The sequence below is a fragment of the Microtus pennsylvanicus genome, chromosome 9, assembly GCF_037038515.1.
Source record: "Microtus pennsylvanicus isolate mMicPen1 chromosome 9, mMicPen1.hap1, whole genome shotgun sequence".
Taxonomy (NCBI): domain Eukaryota; kingdom Metazoa; phylum Chordata; class Mammalia; order Rodentia; family Cricetidae; genus Microtus; species Microtus pennsylvanicus.
In genome coordinates, this window is record NC_134587.1 from 38822621 (window position 1) to 38850605 (window position 27985).

General features: G+C 50.5%; 1 protein-coding gene across 11 annotated transcripts in view; it reads right to left on the minus strand.

Annotated features, from left to right (window-relative positions):
* Positions 1 to 27985, minus strand: part of Cacna1b (calcium voltage-gated channel subunit alpha1 B) — a 155354-nt gene that overhangs the window by 90396 nt on the left and 36973 nt on the right. For 8 of the 11 annotated variants that reach the window (XM_075985331.1, XM_075985329.1, XM_075985326.1 and 5 more), the window contains exons 6-15: positions 27516 to 27706; positions 18964 to 19067; positions 17524 to 17639; positions 16709 to 16765; positions 15879 to 15971; positions 10568 to 10777; positions 6763 to 6875; positions 3988 to 4100; positions 2682 to 2813; positions 2368 to 2440 (exon numbers count right to left, since the gene is read on the minus strand). In XM_075985331.1, coding sequence (XP_075841446.1) covers positions 2368 to 2440; positions 2682 to 2813; positions 3988 to 4100; positions 6763 to 6875; positions 10568 to 10777; positions 15879 to 15971; positions 16709 to 16765; positions 17524 to 17639; positions 18964 to 19067; positions 27516 to 27706 — 1202 coding nt within the window. The remainder of the gene's footprint in view (positions 1 to 2367; positions 2441 to 2681; positions 2814 to 3987; positions 4101 to 6762; positions 6876 to 10567; positions 10778 to 15878; positions 15972 to 16708; positions 16766 to 17523; positions 17640 to 18963; positions 19068 to 27515; positions 27707 to 27985) is intronic. The other 3 variants (XM_075985330.1, XM_075985327.1, XM_075985324.1) reach the window with 1 other exon arrangement.

Below are 27985 nucleotides of genomic sequence, written 5' to 3' on the forward strand. Positions count from 1 at the left end.
CACTCAGCTGTACCCCTAGCCCCTCTGATCTCCAAGCTCAGCACATACATTGCATGAATCCCATCTCCACAACACACCAGCTGGGCATCTCACTCTAACTCAGCTGCCCACCATCACTTAGTGTCCAGAGTGCAGTCTGCTTGCATTTTTACTTGAATTGCTACACCTTTAATGTCTAGGATTTCTGCTTAGTTCTTATTCTTTGACTTAGATGCTTTTCTTCAGTTGGGGGATTTTTGGGAGTTCTTCCTTTGTCCCTTGACTTGGCCCAGAGTCAGATGCACTTGCTCTCTTATTCCCTTTTCTTTGAAAGTAGTTGCACTTCCCTTCCAGGGTATCAGCACTTCACAGTATTTAATTTGCAGCCCCCCCCCATGAGCAAATTGGAAGGTTTCTCCTTCCTCCTTTGCACCCTCCCACCCACACTTTCATCTTAGTCCAGAGACCGGCTTTCCCTTCCTGGGTTTTAAGACTCCCATCTAAGATATCCTGCTGAGGACAGGCTAGCCTGTCAGCATTGCTGGCCTCCTCCAGTAATCCGTGTCTGGCCGCATGTGCACCCCACTGATGCAACGGCACTCAGATGCTCTCCGCTGTGCCGCTGCTGTGTGCAGAGCAGAGGGTGTGTGCAATCATGATGGTTAGTTGTTGCCAGCTTGACGCTCCATTAAGGAAAAGCCTGCATCAGATTGTTCTGTGTAGCATTTTCTCTATTGTTGATTGGTGGGTGTGGGAGGTCCCATCCCACTGTGGGTGGCGTCACCTCCGAGCAGGGTGCTGGGAGTTGTAAGAAAGGTAGCTGACCACGAGACTAAAAACGAACCAGGAAGCAGTTTTTCTCCTTGGCTCCTATCGTTGCCCTTACCCTGACTTCCCTCACTCAGTGATGAACAGTGACAGGCAAGTGTAAGTCAAATAAGCCCTTCCCTCTCCAGTTGCTTTTGGTGATGGTATTGATCACAGCAGCAGAAAGCAAACTAGAGCAGAGGTCTAGTCCGAACCCGGTGTGCAGAAAGAAGCAGTTCTCCTGTGCCCCTGCTAGGCTTAGTTCCTCGTTAACAGCAAACGCAAAGAGCACAGTCACGATTAGCCTGTCACCCGCCATGGTCTGGAGTCACACCAGAGCTGCCACTGGGTAGCACCTGTCAAACCTTGCTTACAGGGCTCTCTAACCTGGCCTCTATAAATCCTTGGGCCTTGGTCAAGGACTGCTCTCCCGACATGCTCACCACCGGCCTTGGGGTGTGGTTCTCCCAGCTTCCCTTTCTTGGTATTCGGGTACCCTAGATCCATGAACCATATGAAGAAGCTCTCCTCCCCACCGTGAACATCAATTCCCAGCTTCCCCTCCTTGGTGCCTGGGCACCCTAGACCCACGAACCACACGAAGAAGTCTCCCTCCCACCTTGAGCATCTATTCCCAAGCAGACAAAATGCACTCTGCAAGGACCCGGGATGAAGAAACATTCCTCTGTCTCTAGGGGCTGACAGGCCCAATCCCACACTAGAGGCTCACACTCTGGAAGCCACAGACCTGTTAGCAAACCAGAGTGAGAAAGGGAGTCCGTGGAGAAAGGACAGGAGCACTTGGAATCCAAAGGTGGGGCAGGGCCCAAATGCTCTCTTAGCCGGTCACTGACTGGGTTTAGATCAGCTGCTGGAAACACATCCTCCATCTGACAGGGAGCAACGGCTCTTCCACACATGTGGGCTCAGCTGTGGGTTAGCTCAGGCTCTTCAGACACCAAGATCTGAGCCTGACAGTTTCCCTCCCAACAGTTCTCACGACAGGGAGGCAGCTCATTCTGTCCTGGTCTGTCTCAGACAAGGTATCCAAGCAGGAATCATGGGGCGCGTACACAGGATACCACATGATCAGTGAGCAACATTAGAAGGCTAACTATCAAAGGTGAAAGTAACAACCAAGAGAACCCAAAACCAAGCTGTCCAAGAGAGGAGGTGACCCCTGAAGCCAATAAGGACCTCATCAAACAGACAATGGGCCCACAGCCACAGCCTTCCAGGGGGCATTGGTAGGCACATATCCCAGAATGAAAATGAATAGGGGGCCTCTGGGCCTGAGACCCTACAGAAGTTCAGGAGAGCTTTGGTTTTGCTCTGAGGGTAGAAACCAAGTGGTTTCAGGCCTCAGAGCTGAGAAAGTGACGAAGTGGCTGCTCAGACACCCAAGGGAGCTCCGCTTGCTCCCCAGATTGGCAACGCACCTGCCCTTGACACCCAGACCCAGGACCTGCCAAGGCTCATCTTTTGTTGTGCAGTTACGTTTAAACATGGGCCTCTAATTTCACTCACTCTGTCCTAGTTCCTGGGGGAGACGAGAACCACGGAGAGCGCAAGAAGCCTCACCTGAAAGACAGTGAGGATGGCAGCTGGGAAGGTATCGAAATTGGTGGTCGGGGTCTCATCCTGAAAGTTGAACCTGGGGGAAAAGAGAAATGAACTTGAGAAGAGCAAGTCCCGTCGGGAGCCAGGGGACCAGTCCCTTGACATCAACAGGCTCAGCTCTGAAGCGCTCATTATTCTCAGCCCTGCGGGAGGACCTTCAGGAAGGAGGAGGACCTTCAGGAAGAAGGCCGGTGGATATGGCCTGGGGTGGCACCATCTGCTCTGAGCTCTGTCTCCCCAGGGGCCCTGGCCCGCCCTTACTCCAGGCTACTTACTGTCCCCCAAACAGCTGCATCCCCAACAGAGCGAAGACCACAATGAAGAGGAAAAGCAGGAAGAGGAGGCTGATGATGGACTTCATGGAGTTGAGGAGGGATACCACCAGGTTCCTCAGGGAGTTCCAATACCTGTCAGGCAGAAAGGATGGTGGAGGGCTTGCTGGACCACCCCAGAGCTGCTTCTCACTCATCCAGGCTCTCCGTATTCAAGCTGAGCCCCAGTCTACACATGAAGCATGCACCTCTCCAGGAATCAGAACTCACGATCCTGGACCCTCAGTCCAGCCGTGGGATAGCAACAGCAGACACATGTCTGCAGTGCTGGGCTCCCCGGCTTTCCCAAACTGCACCAATTCTCAACAGAAGATATCACCGCCTATCAGATGGCCAGGCTCAAACCTAGACTTCCTGCTCTCCAACACTCTAGCTTAGTGATTCTCAACCTTCCTGATGCTGCAACCCTTTAACACAGTTTCTCATGCTGTGCTGACCCCCAGCCATACAATTATTTTCATTGCTACTTCCTAACTGTGATGTTGCTACTGTTAGCAATCATAATGTAAATATCTGCGTTTTCCAGTGGTCTTAGGTGACCCCTGTGAAAGGGTCACAGGTTGAGAACTGCTGCTCCAGGTCCTTCACCACCCAATGTCCAATTGGTCGGCCAAGTTATAGCTGACCTGGTGCTTCTTAAAGCCCCTTCACCACACTCCTGGAAGAAAAAGGTGACTTCCTCATTCACAGGCAGTCTTCATGGCATACAGGGCCCACCTATATCTACAATGATTTTGCTGTTGAATGATAACTCCAATTGCCATCCTAGCCTCTAGAGTGCTTCTCCCAGGAGCCTTCAGACGTCCCCAGCAGCCTCTGCATCTTTGCACGTGCTATTCTGCCATCCTGACACAGGGAAGGAAGGACACCAGAACAGATGCCAGGCTCCCTGTGTGCACCCTCTTAGGGGCTCCCTCCCCCTGACCCCATGTCAGAGGCCCAGGCACCCTCCACAGACTCTCTGATTCTGAATCTGAACATGAGTAGATTCAGGAGTATTAGAAAACTCACGAAGGGCCTGGAAAGAGCTGCGCTACCTCCTGACAAGAGTCACGGACCCCCTTGGGAGCATCTACAGGCCTAAAGGCTCTTGTCACGATAGTCCCTGCATGTGCTGTTTACCACCAATGCTGTATTGATGCCAGAAAACCCCAGCATAAGCTTCCAGACGCCACCCATCCCCATGTAATCCAGCCTCACACGTGGCCTCCATCCGTGTCCCCCAACCAGGAACACGCAGGTGACATACTTCGTGACTTTGAAAATCCTCAGCAGTCGGAGAGCCCGCAGCACACTGATTCCAAAGGAGGTTCCTGGCTTGATGGCAGCCCAGACTACTTCAAAGATACTCCCCACAATCACCTGAAATAGACAGCATCAACACAGGGCACATCTGTACCTGGGCACATGCACAGACATGGATGACACTGACACACGCATGCACATGGCCTAGCATCTGCGTGGTGTGGCAGCATTGCTCAGTAAACACCTGCCCTGCCTCCTGTCCACGAGCATGTGTCTAACAGGGACTTGGGAGCACAGGGGACACAGCACAAGACACAGATACTGTGGTGTCTATCTCACTGCTCCGGGCTCTTCCCTATCACCTGATACACCGCAACAATGGCTCTCCAGTAGTGTGGAAGCACTCGGGGGACCAGGAACAGAGCTGGTGGCAGGCTGAGCAGTGAGCCTAGTCGACAGGCAAGTCTGCAGTGAATTCTTTATACCCGGATGAACTTGGGATAACTTAGGACCTCACTAGAGCCAGAGCCAGAGGCAGTCAGATTCTAGAGGACACTCTAGAATTTGTCACTCTCAGACACGGTGAGGCACTGTGTGCTCATTGCTTTAAATCACTCACTATCGAGATAATGTTTCCAGGCAGGAAAAGTCAGCACAGGTTTTAGGGACAAAGTGTACTAAAACCAAACACTATTAGCAGTTTCAGAGGCAAAGAGCAAGCACTGAGCAGCCTGTCAGTGAAAACATAAAGTGCCCTGGACACTGGGAACACTGCCACCAGGACCTACAAGAGCACAAGACAACCAGAGGCGCTGTGTGCTGTGGGCCTCTGGCAAGACGTCCGGCCACACCATTGCCTGCAAATGTGGGAAGAGCAGAAAGTGAGCTCAGTAAACGGTGAGGTGAACTCTGCTCCAGAGATGTCCAAGCCAAGCGCTACAGGACTGCCTGGACTCTGCTTACATCAAATGTAAAAGGCAAAAACAATCACCAGAAGGGAGCCAGGCCCTGCTGATTCAGAAAGTGCCCGGCCTTCCAGATACCAAATGGTGCCAGTGCTGAGAAAGGGCATGGTCGAAAGACGAATCCAAGAATAAATAACACCGTGACTTCCACTCGGATCTGAAAATGGCTTAAAGCAGTTCTGACAGGGAAACCAAAGTGTGACTTCCAACTCGGTCCTGGTTAGTGTGTGCCTCCCAGGCCAGCTGGAAAGGAGTCAAGACCTTAGAGTGGACTTTCTACCTAGTCTTGAGGACACTGGGGTGCAATACCAACTCTGTGCTGAGGAAGACATTGGGGTGCACTACCAACTCTGTGCTGAGGGAGTAAGAGACTGGGGTGCACTACCAACTCTGTACTGAGGGAGTAAGAGACTGGGGTGCACTACCAACTCTGTACTGAGAGAGTAAGAGACTGGGGTGCACTACCAACTCTGTACTGAGGGAGTAAGAGACTGGGGTGCACTACCAACTCTGTACTGAGGGAGTAAGAGACTGGGGTGCACTACCAACTCTGTACTGAGGGGGTAAGAGACTGAGGTGTGATCCCTGCTTGTTCCTGAGACGGTGAATGCTCCAGGAAGCTAAAGGATGCTAACCTTAATGCACCTCAAGGAAACATGAACAAATGAGTTGGTTTTTATCTAACAGAATAAACTCCAAGAAGGTTTATAATATAGCCATAAAAATAACCTTCAATGTCCAATATGCCTTTAAAAGAAGTGTATACCAGGCACACCAGGATGGCTGAAAACGACCAAGCAATACGAAACAAAACGAAGTCTCTGGGGCGCGAGACCGCCCAGCAGTGAAGCACATATACTGATTTGACAAGGAAGCTGAGCTCACTTCCCAGTGCCCACACTGGGTGGCTCAAGACCACTTGTAACTCCAGCTCTGGGGACATTCGACACCTCTAGTCTCCGTAGGCACCTACACACACATAATTAAATCTTTTTTAAAAATAGGTCATTTGATTCCCAAAACTCTACTGACAGGGACAGCCCAAGGAAACTGTCCTGCTGCAAAGAAGCTCTTCTTGAAGACAGAGAAAGAGCTCCAGGGGCAGAACCGGAGCCCCGAGGACAGCCATGCTTCCCTCCGGCCAAGTCTCCCTCACTGTCTGCTTCCAGCATTCCAAGTCATTCCCCACGGCTATGGCCCTTCCACTCGGCAGGGGCCAACAGGACCAATCCCAGGGCTTCCGGCTATGCACATCCTGCACGGTCTATTGTGCGGCCCCACCTTGAGCCTGGTGTCTACTCCCAGGATGAGCCATGGCAACAGCTCTCACTGAGGCCTCTCTGACCCACAGAGGTTAGGAGGAGACCAGTCCAAGCCTACCACGTACTCTCGGAAAAGGCAAGTCTAGCAGGGCGACTGTTCTCACAAACACGGGTACAGCTATCCAGGCCAGACTGCAGGAGGGCGGGATGCCAGACCGCAGTCCCCAAAGCTCTACTGGGAAAACTGAATTACTAAGTGACAAGGTCCCAGGTACAGAAGGAGCTACAGAGCCTTGCTGTAAATGTCAATCTATACATAGGGTCAGGGAGGAAAGGGCATATCCTTCAGGAAAGCAGCTGCTGACATTCTGGCCACTAGGTAGAGCTGGGAGGGTCCTCTCTCTACAACTCCTATTACCTCCTGGTCTCTCGCAGCCTTCCTGGCTCACACAGGGTCACAGAGCTCAGCCCACTCTGAGTATGCATAGGGGAGGGGCTGTGCACAGCTCAGACTCACCCAACAGAAGGGACTTAGTGAGGCGTCTTACTCACCCCAAAGTCAAAGCAGTTGAAGGAAGACCTAAAGTAGCTCCGGGGCCCTAGGCCATACATCTTCAGGGACATCTCTGTGAGGAAGAGACCCAGGAAAACAAACTCTGCAAAGTCTAGGAGAAGTCAGACAAGAGAAGTTTTAGCTCAGGCTCCTCTCACCTGGCCTCTAGCCCAAGCCTGACATCACCACACCTCTGAGCCTTCTGGGCTTGGTCTGTAACCCCTTCCCCTCACCCCCCACTCTGGCCACAGCTTAGGAGAGGGATAAAGGATTGAACAGTAGGAGATGCACCAGTCCCAGTCTATAAGGTAACAAACGCTCAGAGTCTGTAAGAAACAACTACAGGATCAATTCAGGAGTGAGCTGCCTCAGGACACTTCAGAGGAGGCTGGGCAGCCCAGGGGCCCTTCTGCATTGCCTCAGGACACTTCAGAGGAGGATGGGCAGCCCAGGGGCCCTTCTGCATTGCCTCAGGACACTTCAGAGGAGGCTGGGCAGCCCAGGGGCCCTTCTGCATTGCCTCAGGACACTTCAGAGGAGGCTGGGCAGCCCAGCAGCCCTTCTGTGCTGCCTCAGGACACTTCAGAGGAGGATGGGCAGCCCAGTGGCCTTCTGTGCTGGTCCATGTTCCAGTCTCCACTAGGGATCCCAGCCTCCTCCTAAAAGACTCCCACGAAAACTTCCTGGCACCCTTTCTTAGGACCCCAAGAAACCAGGTTTGATAACTTTACTCATGTGTCTGTCTCAACTACTACTAAACGGATAACTCTCCACCACCCATCTAGTATGGGCTTCCAAAGATACCACCAGTGTTTGCGACCTCTGACCAGGGCAGTCGCTCAGAACCCAGAGCAGAGCCGCACAGAGCACAGAGTCATAACAAAGAACCAAAGACGAGTTTCCAAGAGTCCTGTCACAGAAAGCCATCAACCTAACCATCCCAGGGCCTCTGTCAAGGACGTGGGACCATGAGGAGACATAGCTCCCGACAAGACAGATGATACTCGTTCTCCATGCCAGTGTACCCTGAGATGTGCCTGCACCCACCACTCTCCAAAGGTCATTCTGTGCCCATCCAAATGCTCCATGGGGGCGAGTTTGCAGCAGCTGCAATGCTAGCCACAGTGTCACACAGAGAGGGGAGGCGTCCATTTCACACCCCAAGAGCAACTCAACCCAGCAAGCTTGCCTTCAGAGCCACTGGGAAAACTGTCAGGTACCCATTTCTAACATGGGATCCTAATAAGCAGGAGGAGCCTACTGGAGACAGGACCCTCCCAGTCAGGCTTGACACTGCCCAGGTGACCAACACTCAGCCTGACTGTTCTAGTCAGCAAGTAGTGAGATATAGGGGAAAGCTATAGTGACATCTACCAGCCCGGAACAGCTCGGTAGACAGAGGAGACACACAGCAGAACGAGGGGACCCAATGCTCCTATCTGAGGCCCAGACTACCTTGATACCAAAAAGAGCAACTCCTGCGCCATGGAGCTCCCCAGGGAACTGGCATACCTCCACCTGTGTGCTAAGGTGAGGCTGCGTACGCACTGAGCTTGCTCTTCAGAAAAATAAACTAAGAGGGTCTGGACAAGAATTGCAAGGAGTTAAAGTTTCACAGAAAGAGATAAAAAAAAAATGCCGATATCCTGTCACAGCGGCCACAGCATTAAGACACAGCCTTCCTCTGAAGCAGTGAAGGGCTCCTTCATTCATTCCTGTATTACTCATTCAATTGGCACCACAGCCACCAGGAGCTGCCATGGGAGACAATACTCATAGTTTTCTGTAGGGCTTGCAAGCTAAAGGGAAGCCGGGAGAGGTAATTCAGTGTGTCTTTCTAAGGTCAGTGAGATGCTCAGTGGGGAAGGCACCTGTCATCACCTGACAGCCTGAGTGGACTCCCCAGCACCCACATGGTAAAAGGGGTGAATTAATTCTCACAAACTGCCCTCTGACCTCTGCACAATCAGATGGTTTTTTTTTTATTGCTTTGTTTTGGGGTATTGCTTGTTCTTTCTAGTAAGAGGCCATTATGTTATGGAACAGAGGGGAATGATGGGTAAGACTTCATAGGGCTCACAGGATGACAAGGCTCCACAGTTTTCCCGTTGGATCATCAGGGGCATTGGTACCCTGGCGAACAGAGCCCATCAGTAGCGTGGCAGGGCTCCCGCTGGTCTGTTCAAGGCAAGGCTCCCTACCTTACCGTGTCAGCCGAGTTGTCAAATAACGCCTCAGACACAGGACAGAAACACTCAGATCCTGTAAAGGCCCAGCATCCTTTAGCAATTTTCCCTCAACGAGGCCAAGAGAGTCAAGGATTACAGGAAACCACTAAGAGAAAGCACCAAAGGACCAAGGGGCACATCGCCTGGTGGCCTACTCCAGCCTAACCCAACACTGGGGCAGCTCCAGCCTTGTGCCTCCCACACATCAGACACGCGAGCAGACAATGCTCCTCAGCACGTACAGACAACCTTCTCAGACAGCAAACACCCAGGAGAACTGAAAGGCTGACAAGATTCCACCGGCTTCCTCATGTACAAGACTGAACAACTGAGCGAGCAGGCATCAGAGTCTTCGGTTCCCACCTAACCCCAACGGTGGGAAAGACGTGAGCCTAGAGAACCAACAGAAACAATGAGCTCAGTCTTGAGAAAAGTCCTGGGATATCAAACCACAAGCCCTAGGACACAGGCGCCTGTTGCTGTATAGCACACACTAACCCTGATCTTCACCCTGCCCTTGGAGCATAAGTCAGGCTGACAGCTGATGCCACCTCTATCCCTTTAGTCTCTACTGCCGCTATGCCTTCACCTTATGAGGCAATAATACATCTCAACACACAGTTTAGGAAGCTATAGCCTAGAATCCTCCTCCCAAAACAATATGCACAGGCAGGCACGTGACTGACTATGGGGCTGCCAGTGCCTACACCAGACGGGGGCCCTTCAGGGAGCAGGCTGAGTGGTCCTCGGGATAGGAGTGTGATAACCAAAGGCCACCATAAAGACGAGCACTCAGCCAGCAGAGGCCAGGATGGAGCCTCACTAGGTCAGATGGGGCTCCCCCAGGAGGACTCAGGCAATTTGTGGCACACAGAGCCCCTCAGGAGAAAGTGAAGGTAAACTGGTCCTATTCCTCCATACCCACTGCGGAGAACAAGAGCAAGCGCAGCTGAGCCCCGAGGAAATGGGAACAACACACTGACTGCAGACAACTGGTAGATTCTCTGACACTTGAGGGAGGCTGAGGGGTCATTCTCTGAGGATCCACTCTGATGTTAGACAAGCATAGGAAGTCTCAACCCTCCATCGTCCCCCGTCTACCTTCTCTGAACTGTGGCTGGGGCCAGCTGAACATGACTCAGAGCCTAGTGACTAGTGAGAGGCTCATTATGTGAGACAAGTTGGCCCTGTGGGAAAATGGAAACTCCCCAGTTCAGCCCACGGTAGAGACAGAGAGATTAGGAGAGCCCTGGGAGAATGCAGAAACCCAATTCTGCCTCCCTGGGCATCCAGGGTGGCAGTCGTAGCCTTAGGGCAAAGAGACAAGGAACTTGGTCACTAGATGACTGGGTCTACTAGTCTGGCTTGCCCCTGGTCATCCCTAAGGATCCCCCATTTCATGTCATGATGGGTATCTGGCCAGATCAATTAAGGCTGGGGGATCTTCAGGCCCTGAACACAGGCCAGGCCTGTGACTGTGCAGTAGAGGTGGGGGTGGCATCCAGCGCACCAGGGTCTCCGGGCTACAGAGCAGAGCGGTTGGGAAGGGCCTCCAAGAAGGGTCTAGAGTACGTACACAGGGCAGTGGTGAGCCGCTGAGGCTGATTATAGTGCACCATGGCCACGCACAGGGTGTTCAGGGCCACCACACACAGGACCACCCAGTAGAAGCTCTGTGCTTTCACCATACGCCGGATGAAGAACCGGAACATCTTCTCCTTCCTCCGGAAGTACGATGAGCTCTCCGTCTTCCCACTCTTGAGGCTGGCACGAGCAAAGGGAGACCCTGCAGGACAAGTCTTGATGAGGGCTCAGGGAATAATGGGCACCCAGGATAAGCAACCACCCACCTACCCACATCCCCCTCAGGTATATGCCTACTCCTGGGCACTCGGAAGACATCTTCCTGACCACAGGCAACTAAGCTGCTTATCTCCATGCCCCTGAATGAATTCTAGTCCTTTCTCATTTCTCAGGTTAGGGAGTCCAGGGCTACTAGGTATCAGACCAGATGGTCAACAATCACTGTCTCTGGTTCTCAGACCCTAGTCAACTTCCAAAAGGGTATCTCTGACACGGGTACCCTCTGTGGTACTCCAAGATTTTCCCCAAAGATATACACCCACCATGAATCTCACCTTTGGAGCTCTGTAGTCTCTGGCCTTCCCCTTTCCCTATAAACCTAGATCTGCAACCACTGCCCACCTGTTTCTTAAGCTAAATGTGTTTGTGTGTAGTGGTAGCTATTAGCGTAGCCAGAGCCCTACATACCCATGGTCTAGAAAGTTTGCTGACCCTGCTGCAATCTGACTCCAAATACAACAAAATGGCCACCTCCTCCCACCTCCAACATTCACTGTTCCTGCTCCACCTTGGCCTTCATCTGTTCCTTTACCCGCTGGCTCCTGAGTTTGAGTCTTGACTTCAATGTTACCTCTATAGCGTCCTTTTCTGACGCTCCATCTAAAATATGGTCCTCAACACTCCCAACAAGGACAAAGCCTCATCCCCAACAGTCACTGTACTTGCCAATGAGCCCTGTTCACACGGATGGCTTCAATAAATGCTGACATAAAAGTGGGGCTGGTCTCTGGGTACCTGAAGTTCTGGACGGCTGGGAACAGGGAAGGGCACAGCTGTGTCTAGATGCCAGTGCATCTTTCTTTAAGTCTGTACTACTGCCCTAGTTTCTGCACAGAGGGCCTTGAGAGCAGCTGTTCCTATGTGTTCCTCTGAGAGCACACACTGCACCCCAGCTAAGGGACCTCTGAACATCTGGGCCTGGTGGGGTGTGAATGGATGTAGAATATATGTTTTTCCACACACAGTGTCTACATGCCCAGGCTTTCAGGGGCACACTGAAAATATTATCAGGCTGGGGAAATGGAGCCAAGTCCCTGAGCCTCTGGAGGAACTTCTCCATAGGCAAAAGCTTTCACGATGGTCAGGACCTAGAGGAAGGTGCAGAAAAAGTCCATCAGCCCGCAATGACCTCCAAGGCCTCAACAGCCAATGTCTGGTTCTGGATGTCACAGCACTTGGTAGGTACTTGGTTACATAGTGAGTTCCAGGCCAGCATGAGCTACTGAGTGAGACCTTGTTAATAATAATAATAATAAAAGCTAAGTGTCCGGTGGTGTAAGAAGAGACCCTGTGTGGTGACACAGAAAGAACCGAGGGAGGCACGGAGATTGCAGCCTCACAAACAAGGCTAGAATACAAGACAAAGCCATTTCAAAACCATGCAGCAGGAACCCCAACAGCACCCCTCCGAAGTGACAGTTCTGCAAAGCCAGAAACCAAAGAACTTCATTTAGCAAGCCTGATAACTCTCAGCTACAGGACATATACTTTCTGTTTCTGCTAATGAAACATTAAGATTAGTTACAAATTTATAAAATTTGAAAATTTATAAAATTCAGGAGATTTATAGGCCACATTTCCCAACCATTATCTAATATAATTTTATCGAATTAAAGAGCATCTAAATATTGTGCCTCCTTGTCAGCTAAGAAGCGAACTCCTAGATAACCCCCGGCTCAAAGGGGAAGTAAAGAATATGATGTGGAGGCCAACAAAAAAGGAGCTCTCATGGCGGAGAGGAAGGCACACAACCCAAATGCCTTCACTATTTACGAAGAAAAACAAATAAAACAAATGATCTGTGTTTAAGAAATTAGAAAGGGGCTGGAGAGACAGCTCAGCACTTAAGATCGCTTGCTGCTCCTGCAGAGGACCCAGGTCTGTCCCCCAGCACCCACGTGGTGACTCACAATTACCCGTAGGCACACACTATGCAGGCAAAACATTCGTGCACATAAAATAAGTACTTTTTTTTTAAGAAAAAGAAATTTAAAAAATAGAACTGAGAGAAAGCTCAGGGATTGAGAGTGCTCAGAGCTCTTGCGGAGGTCGCGGGTTCAGTTCCCAACACCCACATCAGACAGCTCGCTCCACCTGTGACTCTAGTTCCAGGAGATCCCACGCCCTCTGGCCTCTGCTCCCTCACCCATGCGGCACAGGTTAACTCACACAGGCACACACACATAAACCAAAGTAAGCATTTTTAAATAAATTAGAAAGTAATAGACCAAAACAATATAAGATTTAATAATGACAAAACAATAAATTACAAATGAGGAAAACAATAAAATTAAAAATATGATCAAAGAAGTCCGAAGAGCAGGTTGTCTAACATTCATCAGTACATACATGCTAATATGTGATATGACGACAATGACCATATGTCATTCTGTGTGATCCTAATGAGAATAAAGAGAACCCTGAGGATACTCAGCCAAAAGCAGCAGAGCCATGCTGACAGGGTCTGTGTCAGCCACAGAGCCGCGAGCAGTTTGCACACACAACACACATATACACACCTGTGAGAGCCTGGCCTCCAACAGACATCTACCAAGACCTTCATGCCCCAACCCAGCCCACAGCCCCTCTCCTAACCAGAGTTCCTCTGTCCTGCAGTTCCTCAGGCAAAACCCAGAGCTTCCTTGATGGCGCTCCTCCTCTCAGACACACCTGACTGGACCGTCTTCAAACACGTCCGAGCATTTTCATCTCCTCCTCCACTACCTCCAAAGCCAGGCACAGGCCCCTCCTCCTCTTTGATTAGGACAGTGGCCTTCACTAACTGGCTTCCCTGCTTGGGCCTTTCCCCGGATCTCTTTACCTTCAGCATCCCAAGGAGACACAGCTGTTTCCATAAAAGCCAGACAACAGACCTTTAGACCAAAGATGGGCACCTGGAATCCTTGCCGGGACCTAACCTACCTCTAGCCTCTGACATTTTTCATGAATGCTAGCTCCATTCCTGCCTCAGGGTATGGAAACCTGTTTCTAGAAGGTTCTTTCCATTCTTTCTCAGCTCCATACTCAAGGGTATGCTTTTGTCCTGAGGCCATGAACTGTGACACTACATGGAGACCCTTCAGGTCCTACCCTTCCCGCACCCCCCTCCTCTGTCACAGCTCCATCTGGTGTGCTACACACCTGACGCCACCCGTCCCATATGACGCTTCGCTGCAATAGACACGCCAGAGACAAAGGACCCTGATCATCTGTCCAACACAACAGCCCAAATGCCTCAAACTACTCCTGGAGCAGGATGGGTGTTTACTGAATAATTACTGAGGGAATAAACACACAGATGACTAGACACAAGAGGGACTAAATTAAGAGAATGCTACTTGCAACTCTATAGGAAAAACCCCATAGATTTCTTAATAAAGTACAAATTACAAAACTGGCCCAAGTCCATTCCACCCCCGTTTTTCTGGGACCACACAGGCCGTCAGTTAAAACTCACCTATAAACGACTACAGTGTTCTCTTCAGTGTAACATCTTTGAGAATTCCTTTGAGGAATCCTTATAATGTACCTTGATCATAGTCTCCTCCTGCTCCTTCCCCAGCTCCTCCCAGACCCACCCCACTCCCCACCTTCTCCAAACTCCATGTCTCACCCCCACTCCCCACCTCCTCCAAACTCCATGTCCTTCTTTACTTTTTAAAAAATAATCCACCAAGTTCACTTTGTACTGCCTGTATATGCAGGGTTTGGGGCCATCCAGAAGAGTGTGGTCAACCAGCCAACCAGAAGCCATACAATTCTAAGTCTTTAAAAGCATGTTACACCACAGTTAAAAAAAAAAAAGAAAGAAAAGAAAAGAAAGGAAAGGAAAAAAAAGGGTTTTCAAAAATTTTAATTTATTTTACAAAATCAGAATGTAGGTAAAATTATGATCAAAGAAAGTTATCTAACTATAACAATAATTTTTTAAATTAAATTTAGATCTGTAATATCCATTGGCCTGTCATTACTGTAGAATGAACACAAACAACTCAACAGAAGAGCAAGTGAGTGGCTGCTCACTCCAGGAAACAAGAGGGTCAGAACGATCAATAAAACAACAGCTACAGTCCCAGTCAAAGACTGCTTTGTGCTCAACCATCGCCTCCAAACTGGGAGGTGGGGGAAGAGGATAGAGGTGCACAATGGCGCATGCCCTTAATCCCAGCACGTGACAGGCAGAGGCAAGTGGATCTCTATGAGTTCAAGGCCAGCCTGGATTATGTAGAGAGATCCATCTCAAACAAAACAAACAAAAAACCTGGAAAAAGTTTTTCAAGGAACAGGCACCGAGGTAAAGGGCAAACATCTTTTTGAACTGCTAATGAAAGTGCTGACACCGAGGGCAGAGGCCCTCGGGAACCTACCCTGGGAAATCTATCTGTGGAGACAACGGCTCTGGTAAGAAAACACAAACACTTACAGTAATCTAGGGCAACAATTCTCATTATGAGAAAAAATAAAAATAAGTAAGTAGCCTGGCTGAGGGGACAGCCAGAAGCAGGAGAGGGGCACACAGTGACGAGCAGGGACCAGACTCCAACTGTAACTGTACTCTGGGACACTCGGAAGGACGAGGCAGGCGAGGTGGGGTTGCTGTGTGGCATTGGAATGGCTGGGAGCTGTGCAGGAGACCCAGAGCTGCATCGTCCTGGCAGAATTAAGCATACCAACGCTTTCAGAAGGGAAATGCCAGGGGTTTGGGGCACTAAGGGACCTAAAGTTCCTGCTATGAAGGAAAAATCAACCAGTCTTGCTTCACTACGTGAGAAGGATGGCCTAGAGCCAGGGTGTTACAGGCCAAAGCCAAGGAAAGGAGGACCAATGGAAGACAAGCGGAACCTTCTGTCCCTTTCAACCTGGTTCTCTGACCACAAAAGTAGCAGCACTCAGAGAAGGGTACAGCAGGGAGTGATCAGGCAGCGGAAAGGGAAGACCCAGCAGTATCACAGAAGGAGCCCATGTCTGCGCTACATATGCATCCCAGGGCCTGTACAGCCTCAGGAGGTGCTCCAGAGACTCACCAACAGCACAGAGGTCTACAAACCGGTCCTCCCCCTCCTCCGCGTGGATCAGGTCATTTCGGCTCTTCTTGGTGGCAGCTCTCTTCAACACTGCTTTAAACAATGGGTAGTGGAGTCCAGCGTGAGTTGAGCATCAGGTAACCCATCTCAGGGCGTCTTTCAGCTGTGTGGCACTACCGTGCCTGAGAATGGCCCCTTTACCTCAGTTCCTGCACTGACACTGAGGCAAAGCAATTCCCTGACCCTGACCCTTGGGCCCTTCTTACTCCTCACACGAAAAGGACATGGAATTTTAAGGGTCACCCTTCTTTCTCTTTCATCTGAGGCAAGGACACTAGGGAGGCCTGACCACCAAGAAGACATAGACACATCCCTCAGGGGCCAGGACAGGGATGCAGAGGTGTTGGTACAGATCTGTTCATAGTGGGCGACCTGCAGAGATGACAGCATACCATGCTGTCTGGTCCCAACCTAAGCCTGCCTGTGGCTAAAACTGTGCAGGCACAGCAGGTGCCCACAGCAGTGGAGGCCCCCAACTCTACTAAGGGCCCTGGATGGTGTCCAAAGTCTTCTGTGGCCTTGGGGATAACCATAACTCCAGAGACAAACAGCTAATCTTAAACCCTGCAGGTATGAAGCTTCTAGAAGCAATGTTGTCCAGTTTAGCTTCCAACAAAGATAACGTATACATGAGCCATAAGCCCAGGCTGCTCAGATTCTATGGCTCCTGTGTCACTATGACAGATGGAAGGACCTAACATGGTACAGTGTCCCAGAGAAACAGGTCTCTGAGCGCCCGCTATGTGGGGAGTGTTACTGAGATCACTTACCATCCAAAGGCGACTTCTCTTCTGCATTCTTGTCCTCCTCTGCCAACATGACTTCCTCTGTGAGGGGCAAAGCTCGGGTCAGGGCCTTTCTACACATCCCCAAAAAAGGGGTTCATCCCAGGGAAACCTGGGAAAGTAGTCTGGAAGCACCGCGTGTTCCTCTGGACACACCCACTCCAGCAGGCTGTGACTGCATGCCTTCTACCGATATCCAAACCATGCCCCGAGCAGAGGCCCAGCTACCATCACACGTCCAACCTAGAGATTGTCCTGGACAGCAGCTGAAACTGGGAGTTACCACTCGGGAAGCATTTCTAAGACTCAGGCAGGAGGGCAGCCCACATGGAAGGGAGCTACCAGCATGGATAGACCAATCCACATGGAAGAGAGTAGCCCACGGAGGTAGCAGTTCACACTGAGGGGAGTAGACGTCATGGAGGGAACAGCCCACATGCAGGGGAAGCCCTAAAGAGGAGAAACTGCCCACATGGAGAGGGGCAGTCAATAGGGATAGAGAGATAGCCCTATGAACGGAATTTTCCAAGTGGAGGGAGCAGCCACACACAGGGGAGCTACTTTACTGGGCATGGAGGAAGTGGGTTAGGTTTAGGTTTACAGTGCCCAGAACAAGGGTGATAGAAAAACGCAGGGCAATAGCAGGGTACTCAGACCCAGTGTGAACTGATCCTCCATTCAGAGGGCTTCTGACTATCACAGCCTTTTTCCCCAAGATCCACCCCAGAGCCCAGGATTCCTTGATGGCAGCAAGGTGGACAGTGCACAAAACAGAAGTACAGCTGCCCACACAGACTCACCCGCCTTGAAGATCCACTCCAAGTACCCGTTCAGTTCTCGCTCAATCTGCTGCTGCCTACGGAGCTTCAGGAAGGCACGACGGTTCTCTACTCGCTCCCGCTCCTTGGCGAACTCTCTATATCACGTAGGAGAGAAGAGCAAGCAGCTCCAGTGAGCGCAGGTGTGCAGGACAGTGTTGCTTCTGGAAGCTTCATGACTGGAGGCAGGCTCCTGCCAGCGCCCACGTCCTCACCTCACCTCACCCACCGCATGCTCTGGCTCCATTTCTGGGAATCCCTAGTCCTGTGTCATACTCCTCCCTACTGCTGAGCTGCCAGCCTCCTGTGCTCTGCCAGCCTCCTGTGCTCCGCCACTCTCCTGTGCTCCGCCAGCCTCCTGTGCTCTGCTGAGCCGGCTCTCATCCATCCTCTACCTGGCTCACTCCTAACCCTCTCTTTGAATCTCGGTAGAGATGCTCCATCCTCGGGTGCCTTCTCAGCCTTAAATCTCCTCATCAGACTAATTCTACTCTGTCACTGTGTAATATGAGTAAGAATGGCCCCCATGGGCTCATATCTGTGGTGATCTGAGTAAGAATGGTCCCAGAGGCTCATATATATGAATGCTCAGTTATTAGGGACTGGCACTATGAGAGAGTTTAGGAGGTGTGGTTTTGTTAGAGGAAGTGTGTCAGTGGGTGGGCTTTGAGGTTTCCAAAGCCCCTGTCATCCCCAAAGAGTCAGTCTCAGTTAACCAGTCGGTCTATCTCTCCCTACCCCGCCTCTCTCGCTATCTAACTATCCCTCTCTCTCTCTCTCTCTCTCTCTCTCTCTCTCTCTCTCTCTCTCTCTCTCTCTCTCTCTGTGTGTGTGTGTGTGTGTGTGTGTGTGTGTGTGTGTGTGTGTGTGTGTATGCTCCTGCCTGCATGCTGCCATGCTTCCCACCATGATGATAATGGACTAAACCTCTGAAACTATAAGCCAGCCCTAATTAAATGCCTTCTCCTCTCACAATCTCGGTCATGGAGCTCCTTCATGCCAGCAGAACAGTGGCTAAGACAGTCACCTACACTGGAGGTTCAGGCAGCCCCTGCAAAGGTACCTGCAAAGTTATGCTAGTGATGGCTGCAGCCATCATGGGACGCAGACAGCCACCAGGACCAGGCTAGCGCTGGAGCATGCTGCCCTCTACTTCTACTCTCTATGCTGGCAGCTGCTTTGGGACCACCAGGCTCTATGTCCAACCACCCTGGAAGCCAAAGGCCTGGTCATTAGTCTTCAGGGCGAGACGAATGGAGCCATCCAGAGAATCTGCCACTCAGGTAGGAGCAGAGTCAGGTCAGGGACCCCTTACCATCTTTGTGACATAACTTCCTTGGCCAATATAAGGGTAGGAGCCTAGGTGCAGAACGGAAGGGTGCTATGTGCCCACGGGCCCGCTTCACAGCCCATGGTTCTTACCCCGAGAGCACACCCAGCACTAGGTTGAGCATAAAGAAGGAGCCGATGATGATGAGAGGGATGAAGTACAGCCAGTTCCAGGTGTTGCCCGCTGCGTCATTCGTCTACAAAAAAGGAGGAGATGAGAAAGTCGGCAAACATCATCCAGGTGCTTGGCCTCCAGGCCTCCTCAGGAAGGTCCAGGCAAGGAGTCTGGGCTTTGGTCAGACCTGTTCCTGCCCCACAACGCCTTCCCTGGGTGGAGGCTTCCAGAGGACCAGGAAAACCGCACATCTCCAGCCACTTCCCAGTGATACTAAAAAGACAGGAGCAAGTCCAGAGAGCCAGAGGCTGCCCAGGATACACTGAGGACTACTTGTCTGGCCTCTGTCTGGTAGGACAGTTCTTTGATAGGATCGATGGCCTCCCTGAGCAGCTCCAAAGATGCTTCCTCTTAAATGGAGCCCCATAGGCTCCATGGTTAGGGTTAGTCCTGTCTGAGCATAAACTGACTTCTAGTCTAAGCTAGAACTGACTTCAATCCCCCCTCCCTTATGGTACCAGAAGGTGCCATGCAAGTTTCCAAAGGAGGTAGGCAACCAACAGTCCTACCCAGCTATGATGCCTATGAACCACATTAACGACCATGGCATGACAACCCTAAGGGCGCAGTAGTGGCACACATGCCTGGGCGGTAACCAGTGGCTCTCTGATTGGACTTAAGACCAATAAGGCAGATGCCATGCCTGGTACTGGAGACCACGCCATACCTAAGAACACTGCAGAGAGGAGGCAGAAAGACTGTAAAGAGCCAGAGGATCAGGGAGTTTTCTGGAGACTGTCTCCTAGGAACATCAAAAACATACATGCAAGCACAAAAACACAAACATGAACAACCAAGACAATATGTCTCCTCCAGAAGCCAGCAACCCTAATCTTAGGCCCTGAGAAAAGCAATTTAGCTGAAGCACAAGACAAGAACTTCAAAATTGCAAGTGTGACTATATCCAAAGACTTCAAAGAGGACATGCATAATAACGAAGACCATGAAAAAGATGAATAACTGAAGAAAATAATGAAGACAATTCAAGACATAAGAATATAATTTAACAAAGAAATAGAATCACTAAAGAAACCCAGAGAATCAAGCTTGTGTAAAATGCTAACACCAAAATATATATATATATATATGGTATTGCTTCCTACATATACTACTACTAAAATCAGAAATAACACAAGTAGTAAGCAAGCTCCTGTTGTCAGAGCTCAAGAAGGGGGAGGGGACGACAGACAAGGAAGTCTGACTATGGAGGACAGGCAATCAACCAGGGTTGGAATATTCTGTGCCACATCTGTGTTAGGAGCAAAGCCCCAGCTGTGATATTGACTATGGTCTTTGTGATGATTGATTTCGGCTGTCAATCTGACCGGATCTGAAATCAACTAATTGGCAAGATGCTGGGCACTCCGATGAGGAATTTTCTTGACCAGATTATCTGCAGTGGGGGGAACCTCCCTAAATGTGGGTGGCACCTTCTGGGAGTTCCCAGACAAAAGGAGACGGCAGACCTTCACTCTGCTGGCAAGTTCATCTGTCCTGTAGCTATCACTGCTATGTGTCTCCGCTGATATTAGAAACAAATTCCCCAAGCTTCTAGTGTAGAACAAAGACCAGCAGCTCTCTAGAACCTTCCAGGCCTTGAGCACCAGGTTAGGACTGTTGAGGTATCTTACTGTGTTGAACTGAGCAAACAAATTCTTGGCCTCTCCGGTGTGGCACAGTGGTTGCTGGGACAACTCAGAACAAATCAAGAGAGCCAATCCATACGTTATCTTTCACCACACATTCATTCCACATTCTCCTAGAGCGGTGGTTCTCAACCTGCAGGCTGCGACCCCTTTGGGGTCGAATGACCCTTTCACGGGGGCCACATATAGATATTATTATGCATATCAGATATTTACGTTAAGATTCATAACAGTAGTAAAATTATGTTATGAAATAGTAAGAAAAATAATTTTCTGGTCACCACAACATAAGAAACTGTATTAAAGGGTCGCAGTGTTAGGAAGGTTGAGAGCCCTGTCTAACACAGTCTTTCAGGTTATTAGTACTGAGAAGAGGAGAAAGGGCAGAGATACGCACGGCCTTTCTGTACGGCAGCTGGTAACGTCACAATACTTTACAATGGTCTTCACCTTTCCACGCCCAAATCCCATCTGTGTAACTGCGCATCTTCTGTGCCCACTCCCACTGTTCCTCTCCCTAGTCGTGCAGTCTGCACTGGCAGCCTCACTTCTTTGTCCCTTCCCCTTCAGCCCATGCATCCAGGATTTCACCCACAGCACCAAGAGTGCTCTGGCCGAGGCTCCCTGCAGCCTTCATCTTCCTGTATACTAACGGTCAGATTTCTCTTCCCTGGTTCTTGGTCCCAGCAACATCTGACTCCTCTTCTTCAAATGTTCTGCTCTGCTTCCAGGAGCAGCTCCTGGCATTCCTCCTGCCCTCCACAAGCTCCACCACCGCTCTTTGATGGTTCCTATCTCCCGGCCTCCAAGGGGAGACTCCTACTAGGGAGCAACCGTAGGCATCTTCCTGTCACTCGCCCTCACTATCCAGGTACTCTCACCCTCTCCCATAATGCTCTATTTCTCAACACTGTCCACGTGTTAGCAATTCAGGGTACATCCCATTCCTCCGCTCCTTCTGAGCTCTCTTCTAGGGTGAAAATAGTTATTGACAACCTTACAGAGTCAGAACAGCCATGAGCTGCCTACCATTCTGCACTAAAGCAAAGCTAGAAAGGCACCTGCCCCCAGCTCTTCTCAGCCAACGGCAGCTGCTTTCCCAGGAGCTCCACCCACATCACCTCTGCATCTACTCGAGTCCCCTCATCCTATGTCCATCAAGAAGCAAGTCCTGCTTCTGAGAACATCAAATAAAGCCTTATACCCACTCGTCAGAATACTTCTTTCCTGAGGTATGTGTAAATAGCAGGCAACAAAGTGAGGTATTATCCCATCATTCCTTGAGCTTTTCTCGTGTGCTTGCCTGGATAAAAAAATTTAGACAAGTCCATGACTTCTCCAATACTACCTCTGGCAATCTGAACGAGAACGGCTCCCATAGGCTCATATATTTGAATTCTGGGTGCTGAGGTTTCCAAAATCCCATGTCATTCCCAGTTAGCTCTCTCTGCTTCGTGCTTACGGATCAGATGTGAGCTCTCAGCTACGTCTCCAGCTCTATGCCAGCCTGCCTGCTACCACGCTCGCCACCAGGATGGTCATGGCCGCACCCTCTGGCACCATAAGCAAGCCCCAGTTAATTGCTTCCATCCATAAGCTGCCCTGGCTATGGTGTTGTGTTACAGCAGTAAAAAGTAGCTTAAGACAGAAGCTGGCACTGGGGACAGGGATATTACTGTGACAGGCCTGACCACACTGTTTATTGGAAAACTGTGTACAACTTTGGGACCTTGTTCCAGGAAAGTGGCAGTTAGACGTAACCGGGGATTAGTGAGCCATCCTACGAGGAGCTTAGAAGTCAACAATGCTGATAGCTATGCTGACTGTGGTTTCAGAGGGGAGCAATGTTAGCAATTAGGAGAGAGATCATTCTTATGTTATTTTGGCAAAGAATGTGGTTGTTTACTGCTCCTGTCCTGGGAATCTGCCCAAGGCCACAGTGAAGAGTTCTGGACGAGTTTCCTTGGCAGAGATGATTTCAGACAGCCTGATACTGATTGCCATATGGTTATCAGTGATGACTCTTACACAGGTCTACAATGAAATAGGGCAACTGGGGCAAAAAGAAATACAACTGCACTGTGTGAGGAGGAAAAGAGTGCCAAGCTTTGTGCTCTGAAAGAGGTAGGAGAGGCGAGAAGGGAATAAAGGGAGTGGTGCCCTCAGGACCAGACTCCACCCAGCCTGCCACTTGTGAACAGTTTAAGGCCTAGGAACTTTGTTCCTAAAGTCAAAGCTCACACAAATGTAATTCAAGAAGGGAGCCAGGTTCCAGTCCAGGCAGGCAGTAGAAGTTGGTAGCATTGGTCATGTGGTTCTGGCTTTAAAGCCGTGATTGGATACAGGCATAAAGGGATAGTGGAATCTTCCTCTGCAGTTAAGGAGAACTGCTGAGGCCAGATGTGTGGCAGTGGAGTCTCTGCATGAAGACCCAGAGAGACCATTGAGTAAAGTTATGAAAGCAAAGCCCAGATTGTGCTGGAAGACTCCAAGACATTGGAGGGGCCAGAGCCATGGGATGTCTGCCACAAAGAGCGACATACAGGGAATGGACCCAGCCTAACAGAGAGAAGTGTGCTGCAGTCATCAAAGCTGGAAGGGCAGAGCCATTAAGACTTTGACAACAAACTTGGATCTATCCCTATAGGTCTGGAATCTGCCCTGCTGGTTTTGAGTCTTGCTTTGGTCAGTATTTCCTCACTATGCCCCTTTCCTCTCTTCTGGAATGATAACCCATACTCTTTGCCACCATATATTGGAGGTATATAATTTGCTTTTTGATTTTACAGGGGGTCGCAATTAAGAGGCTGTATTGAGTCTCAGAAGAGACTTAGAAATTTTAAACTGTGTTGAGACTGTGAAAGACTATGGGGACCTTAGAAATTGGACTAAGTTTGTTTTTTGCATTACGGTATGGCCACAAGCCTATGGGGGCCAGGGAGTGAATGAGAATGTTCGTATATTTGAATGCTTAGTCCCAGCTTGTGGATGGGAAGATTAACATGTGTGACCTTGTTGGAGGAGGTGCGCCCTGGGAGTAGACTCTGGCGTTTCAAAGGCCCACCAGCGTTCCCAGTTACGCTTGTGGACCACACATAAACTCTAGCTGCTTCCTCAGGGGCCTTGGTCATGGTGTTTGTCATGGCAATATTACCACTTCACATTAAAAAAAAAAGTTTGGATTTGATAATCAGATGTGACCAGTCCCAACTGCTAGTAAACTGCCTAATAAATTTCTTGCCAATAGCTGCTCTCCTGAGCTGCTCACCACAGCTGGCACGTTCAACGGGAGAGGCAGACAGGGCCCCTCGTTGTTCCCCTTCCTCAGCTGCTTGTGGAGATGTTCACCCAAAGCTGTTAAGGCAGGGGAAGGGAGAGCAGAGGGGATTGTCCTAACGGTGCTTCCCTGAGACAACCCCTCTCTCTGGCCTGGCAGGAGGGTACCAATGACAAAGCCTCACAAGTCACTTCTGCTATCTCTCCTGGAGCTCCATTGGAGTCCACACACTTGCCAAAGCAAAGGCAGGTAATTTCCCCACAGTCCCCTCCCCAGCTGTGATCACCAGCCATACGGGAATCTGCTCCCTTTCCGGCTGCAGTTCTCCTAACTGCACTGGTCAAGGAGACATGGCTTGCCCTGCTCCCACACCAAGTGACCTCTCCATCTGGCTCCCTCAACTCCTACAGCAGGTCAGAGGCTTCTGCCCACACAGAACCCAATCTCCCCACTCAAAGGGGCGTTTGCCTCAACGTCCAGGATTGTCAGGAGGTGAAGGGCAGGTTTCCTCCAGAGTCCCCTGAAAAATCTTATCCAACCACCAACAGCCAGTCTCGATGGAGTGATGCGGGGTGGGAAATAAATCACCTTGGTGCACGGCTTCCTGCTCTGGATTGCATGTCACCCACATCCTCGTACCTCAGCATGTGTGTGTTTGGCCTCTGGACTCTAATAAAGGTTCAAGCACCCTCAAAATAGGCACTCCGTGTTCCTCAACCTTTTGCATCACCTGGTCCTCAGGCCTGACTCCTCCATAAAAGTGCCACTGCCAGTGAGTCCAGCTGAAATATATATAGGATAAACCACTCTGGCCTCTCTGTGCCAGTCCTTCCTGGATATATACACAGACAAGGAACCTGTCATTATGGCCATTCAACAAAGTTCCCGTGGACTCTGAGGGCTATAGAAACCTGGCCAAACAGCAGGAATGTAGCCAGTATGGAGCTGATTTTAGGGTCTGTCCTTGTGGAAATTTCTCTATGCTTGGCAAAAGAGAAGACCCAAGTCCCCGTCCCTGCCTTTGAGGCTGCATTCATGCTCCGCATTGGCCTACCACACGACACCATCTCACTAAGAAACCGTCCTCTTCAGAGGCCCTCAGCCAGCTTCTCCTTTAACTCCTCACTTTCCTGCTCAAGCTTGACAGAGCTGACCAACAAGCATCTGCTAGGCACCTACTGAATGCTTAGTGCTAAGATCACCGGGATCCCCATGAAACCGTGGGGGAGGCTCAGATACAGCTGCTATAGTCCATGGAAGGAGAAACGGGGCTCCAGGGCCATGTGATGCCTCACCCTCAAGTATAAATGACAGCCCCTCATGCCCCACTCTCCAGATCCCCACTGTAGCCCAAACCAAACGCCTCTACCGATCCGAAACCAAGGGTCCACTGGTCCCACCTTCTCCAGTGCCTTTCCATTCCCATTGTCTACATCCCACAGCTCAGGAGGGCTCTTCCTTGTCTTTGTTCCCTAGTAGATGGTTTACAAGACTCTGGGACAAGGTGAGGGAGATAAGAGGGCCATCTTCCTACAAAAAGATGATTTCTTAGAGTTGGCTGCAGAATCATGAGAAGAACCTCGGGTGTATGTGAAATTAAGAGGGTCACGGGCACCCCAGACCTTATACTGGACATCCATCACCGCCCCTGTGGTGGTTCGCATGGGAATGGACCCTATAGTTTCATAGATTTGGTCATCTAGGAGTGGCACTATTTGAAAAGATTTAGAGGAAGTGGATCACAGGGGTGGGCTTTCAATGTTCAAAGTCCCTGCCAAGCCCAGAGTCTGTCTCTCTGCCTACAGATCAGGAAGGAGCTCTCCGCTACTGCTCCAGCACATGCTGATAAGGGACCAGACCACTAAAATGTAAGTAAGCCCCCAGAGTTAATGCTTTTCCTTACAATAGTTGTCTTGGTCATGGTGTCCCTTCACAGCAATAGAACACTGACTAAGACAACCACCAAACCCAGACTACCTCGAATTGCTGAGACAGGCTAGAATCCTAAAGAGAATGCGAGGGGGATGAAAGTTTATTTGCTTTATAATCCCACACCATTATCATCAAAAGAAGTCAGGGAGAGAACCCAAGGGAGGAGCCTGGAAGCAGGAACTGAAGCAGAGGCCCCGGAGGAACGTTACTTCCTAACTTCTTCAGTCTGCTGGCTTATACAACTAAGACCACTTGCCCAGTGGTGGCATGACCCACAAGAGGTAGGCCCTCCCCAAATCAATCACTGATTATGAAAAGTCCCATGGGCTTGCCTACAGGCCAGTCTTATGGAGACATTTTTTTTTAAAGGTTTATTTATTTATTATGTACAAAGTGTTCAGCCTCCATGCCTGCAGGCCAGAAGAGGGCACCAGATTTCATTACAGATGGTTGTGAGCCACCATGTGGTTGCTGGGAATTGAACTCAGGACCTCCGGAAGAGCAGTCCGTGCTCTTAACCTCTGAGCCATCTCTCCAGCCCCGGAGACATTTTTTTTTCAATCGTGCATTCATCTTCTCAGGTAATTCGAGTTTGTGTCAAGCTGACAGACTAACCAGGACAATGGACAAAGTATACAGAAAACAAACACACAAAACACGAGCTCTGGAGGAATTCCAGCATGATATAGGTGAGGAGGTGTCTGCACTTCCTCATCCTACTCCACGCCACCTTTACCTAGTCCTCGGACCTCACTGGCCCTTGACTCAGTCTAGAAAATTCCAATAGGAATATGCTAGTGGTCAACAGTAGGCTACAGGCCTAGGGCCTTGGCAAATTAATCAACTCTCTATAACCCGTTCTTAATCATTTGTTCAACAAGTCAACAGGGGTGTGGCCTGAGACATCACAACAGGCATCCTATGGGCAGGGGTGTGGCCTGAGACATCACAACAGGCTTCCTATGGGCAGAGGTGTGGCCTGAGACATCACAACAGGCTTCCTATGGGCAGAGGTGTGGCCTGAGACATCACAACAGGCTTCCTATGGGCAGAGGTGTGGCCTGAGACATCACAACAGGCTTCCTATGGGCAGGGGTGTGGCCTGAGACATCACAACAGGCATCCTATGGGCAGGGGTGTGGCCTGAGACATCACAACAGGCTTCCTATGGGCAGAGGTGTGGCCTGAGACATCACAACAGGCTTCCTATGGGCATGGGGTGTGGCCTGAGACATCACAACAGGCTTCCTATGGGCAGGGGTGTGGCCTGAGACATCACAACAGGCTTCCTATGGGCAGGCTCACAGCATCAGCTGCTGTCATCACGGAGAGCAACAGCATCTTCTCTGTGCTAACTCTCTGATCTAGCAGCCCCCAGTCTCGGCATCATAAAAGAAGACTGCAGGAAGACCTTGGTCCAGAGTATGAGCTGACATGGACCATAGGATCTTGATACAGGGTCCTATACTACACCCTAGAGCAGGAGAATGGGCTAAGGGCAGGGAAAGAAGTGTCCCTAAGAGAGACCCCAGGCTCCCAACACCCCCATTCCCTAGAGCACCATTCTGAGACCTCCAGCCCCCACCGCCAGGGCTAGGGCCAAGACGGAACTCACATTGTAGAGGATGTCAGTCCAGCCCTCCATGGTGATACACTGGAACACTGTCAAGATGGCAAACAGGATGTTGTCGAAATTGGTGATGCCAAAGTTGGGTCCTGGCCAGTACTCCCGGCACTCGGTGTCACCCTCACACAGCCGAGCAGGGGCCTCTTTGCCACAGGGAAAGTCACCCACAGGGTCTGCATCTGTGAGGAGGGAGTAAAGCAAAGCTGAGATCTCTGCTCCCTAAGGCGCCACCACTGCCCCACCCTTTATCACACCTGTGCCTGATCACCTGACTGGTCCTCTCACTAACCTAACAGCTGCCCCCAACCCCAGCAACGGGCTCACCCCTCCCTCTTCCTCGCTCTCCTGAAACCTCCCCGTTGTCACCATTCAGATAGTCTCAAGATCCCTTCATCCTGAAATCAACACGAGCAGATACCTATTTGCCTGTTCTAAGTGCAACCTGACTGCTCCTGCTC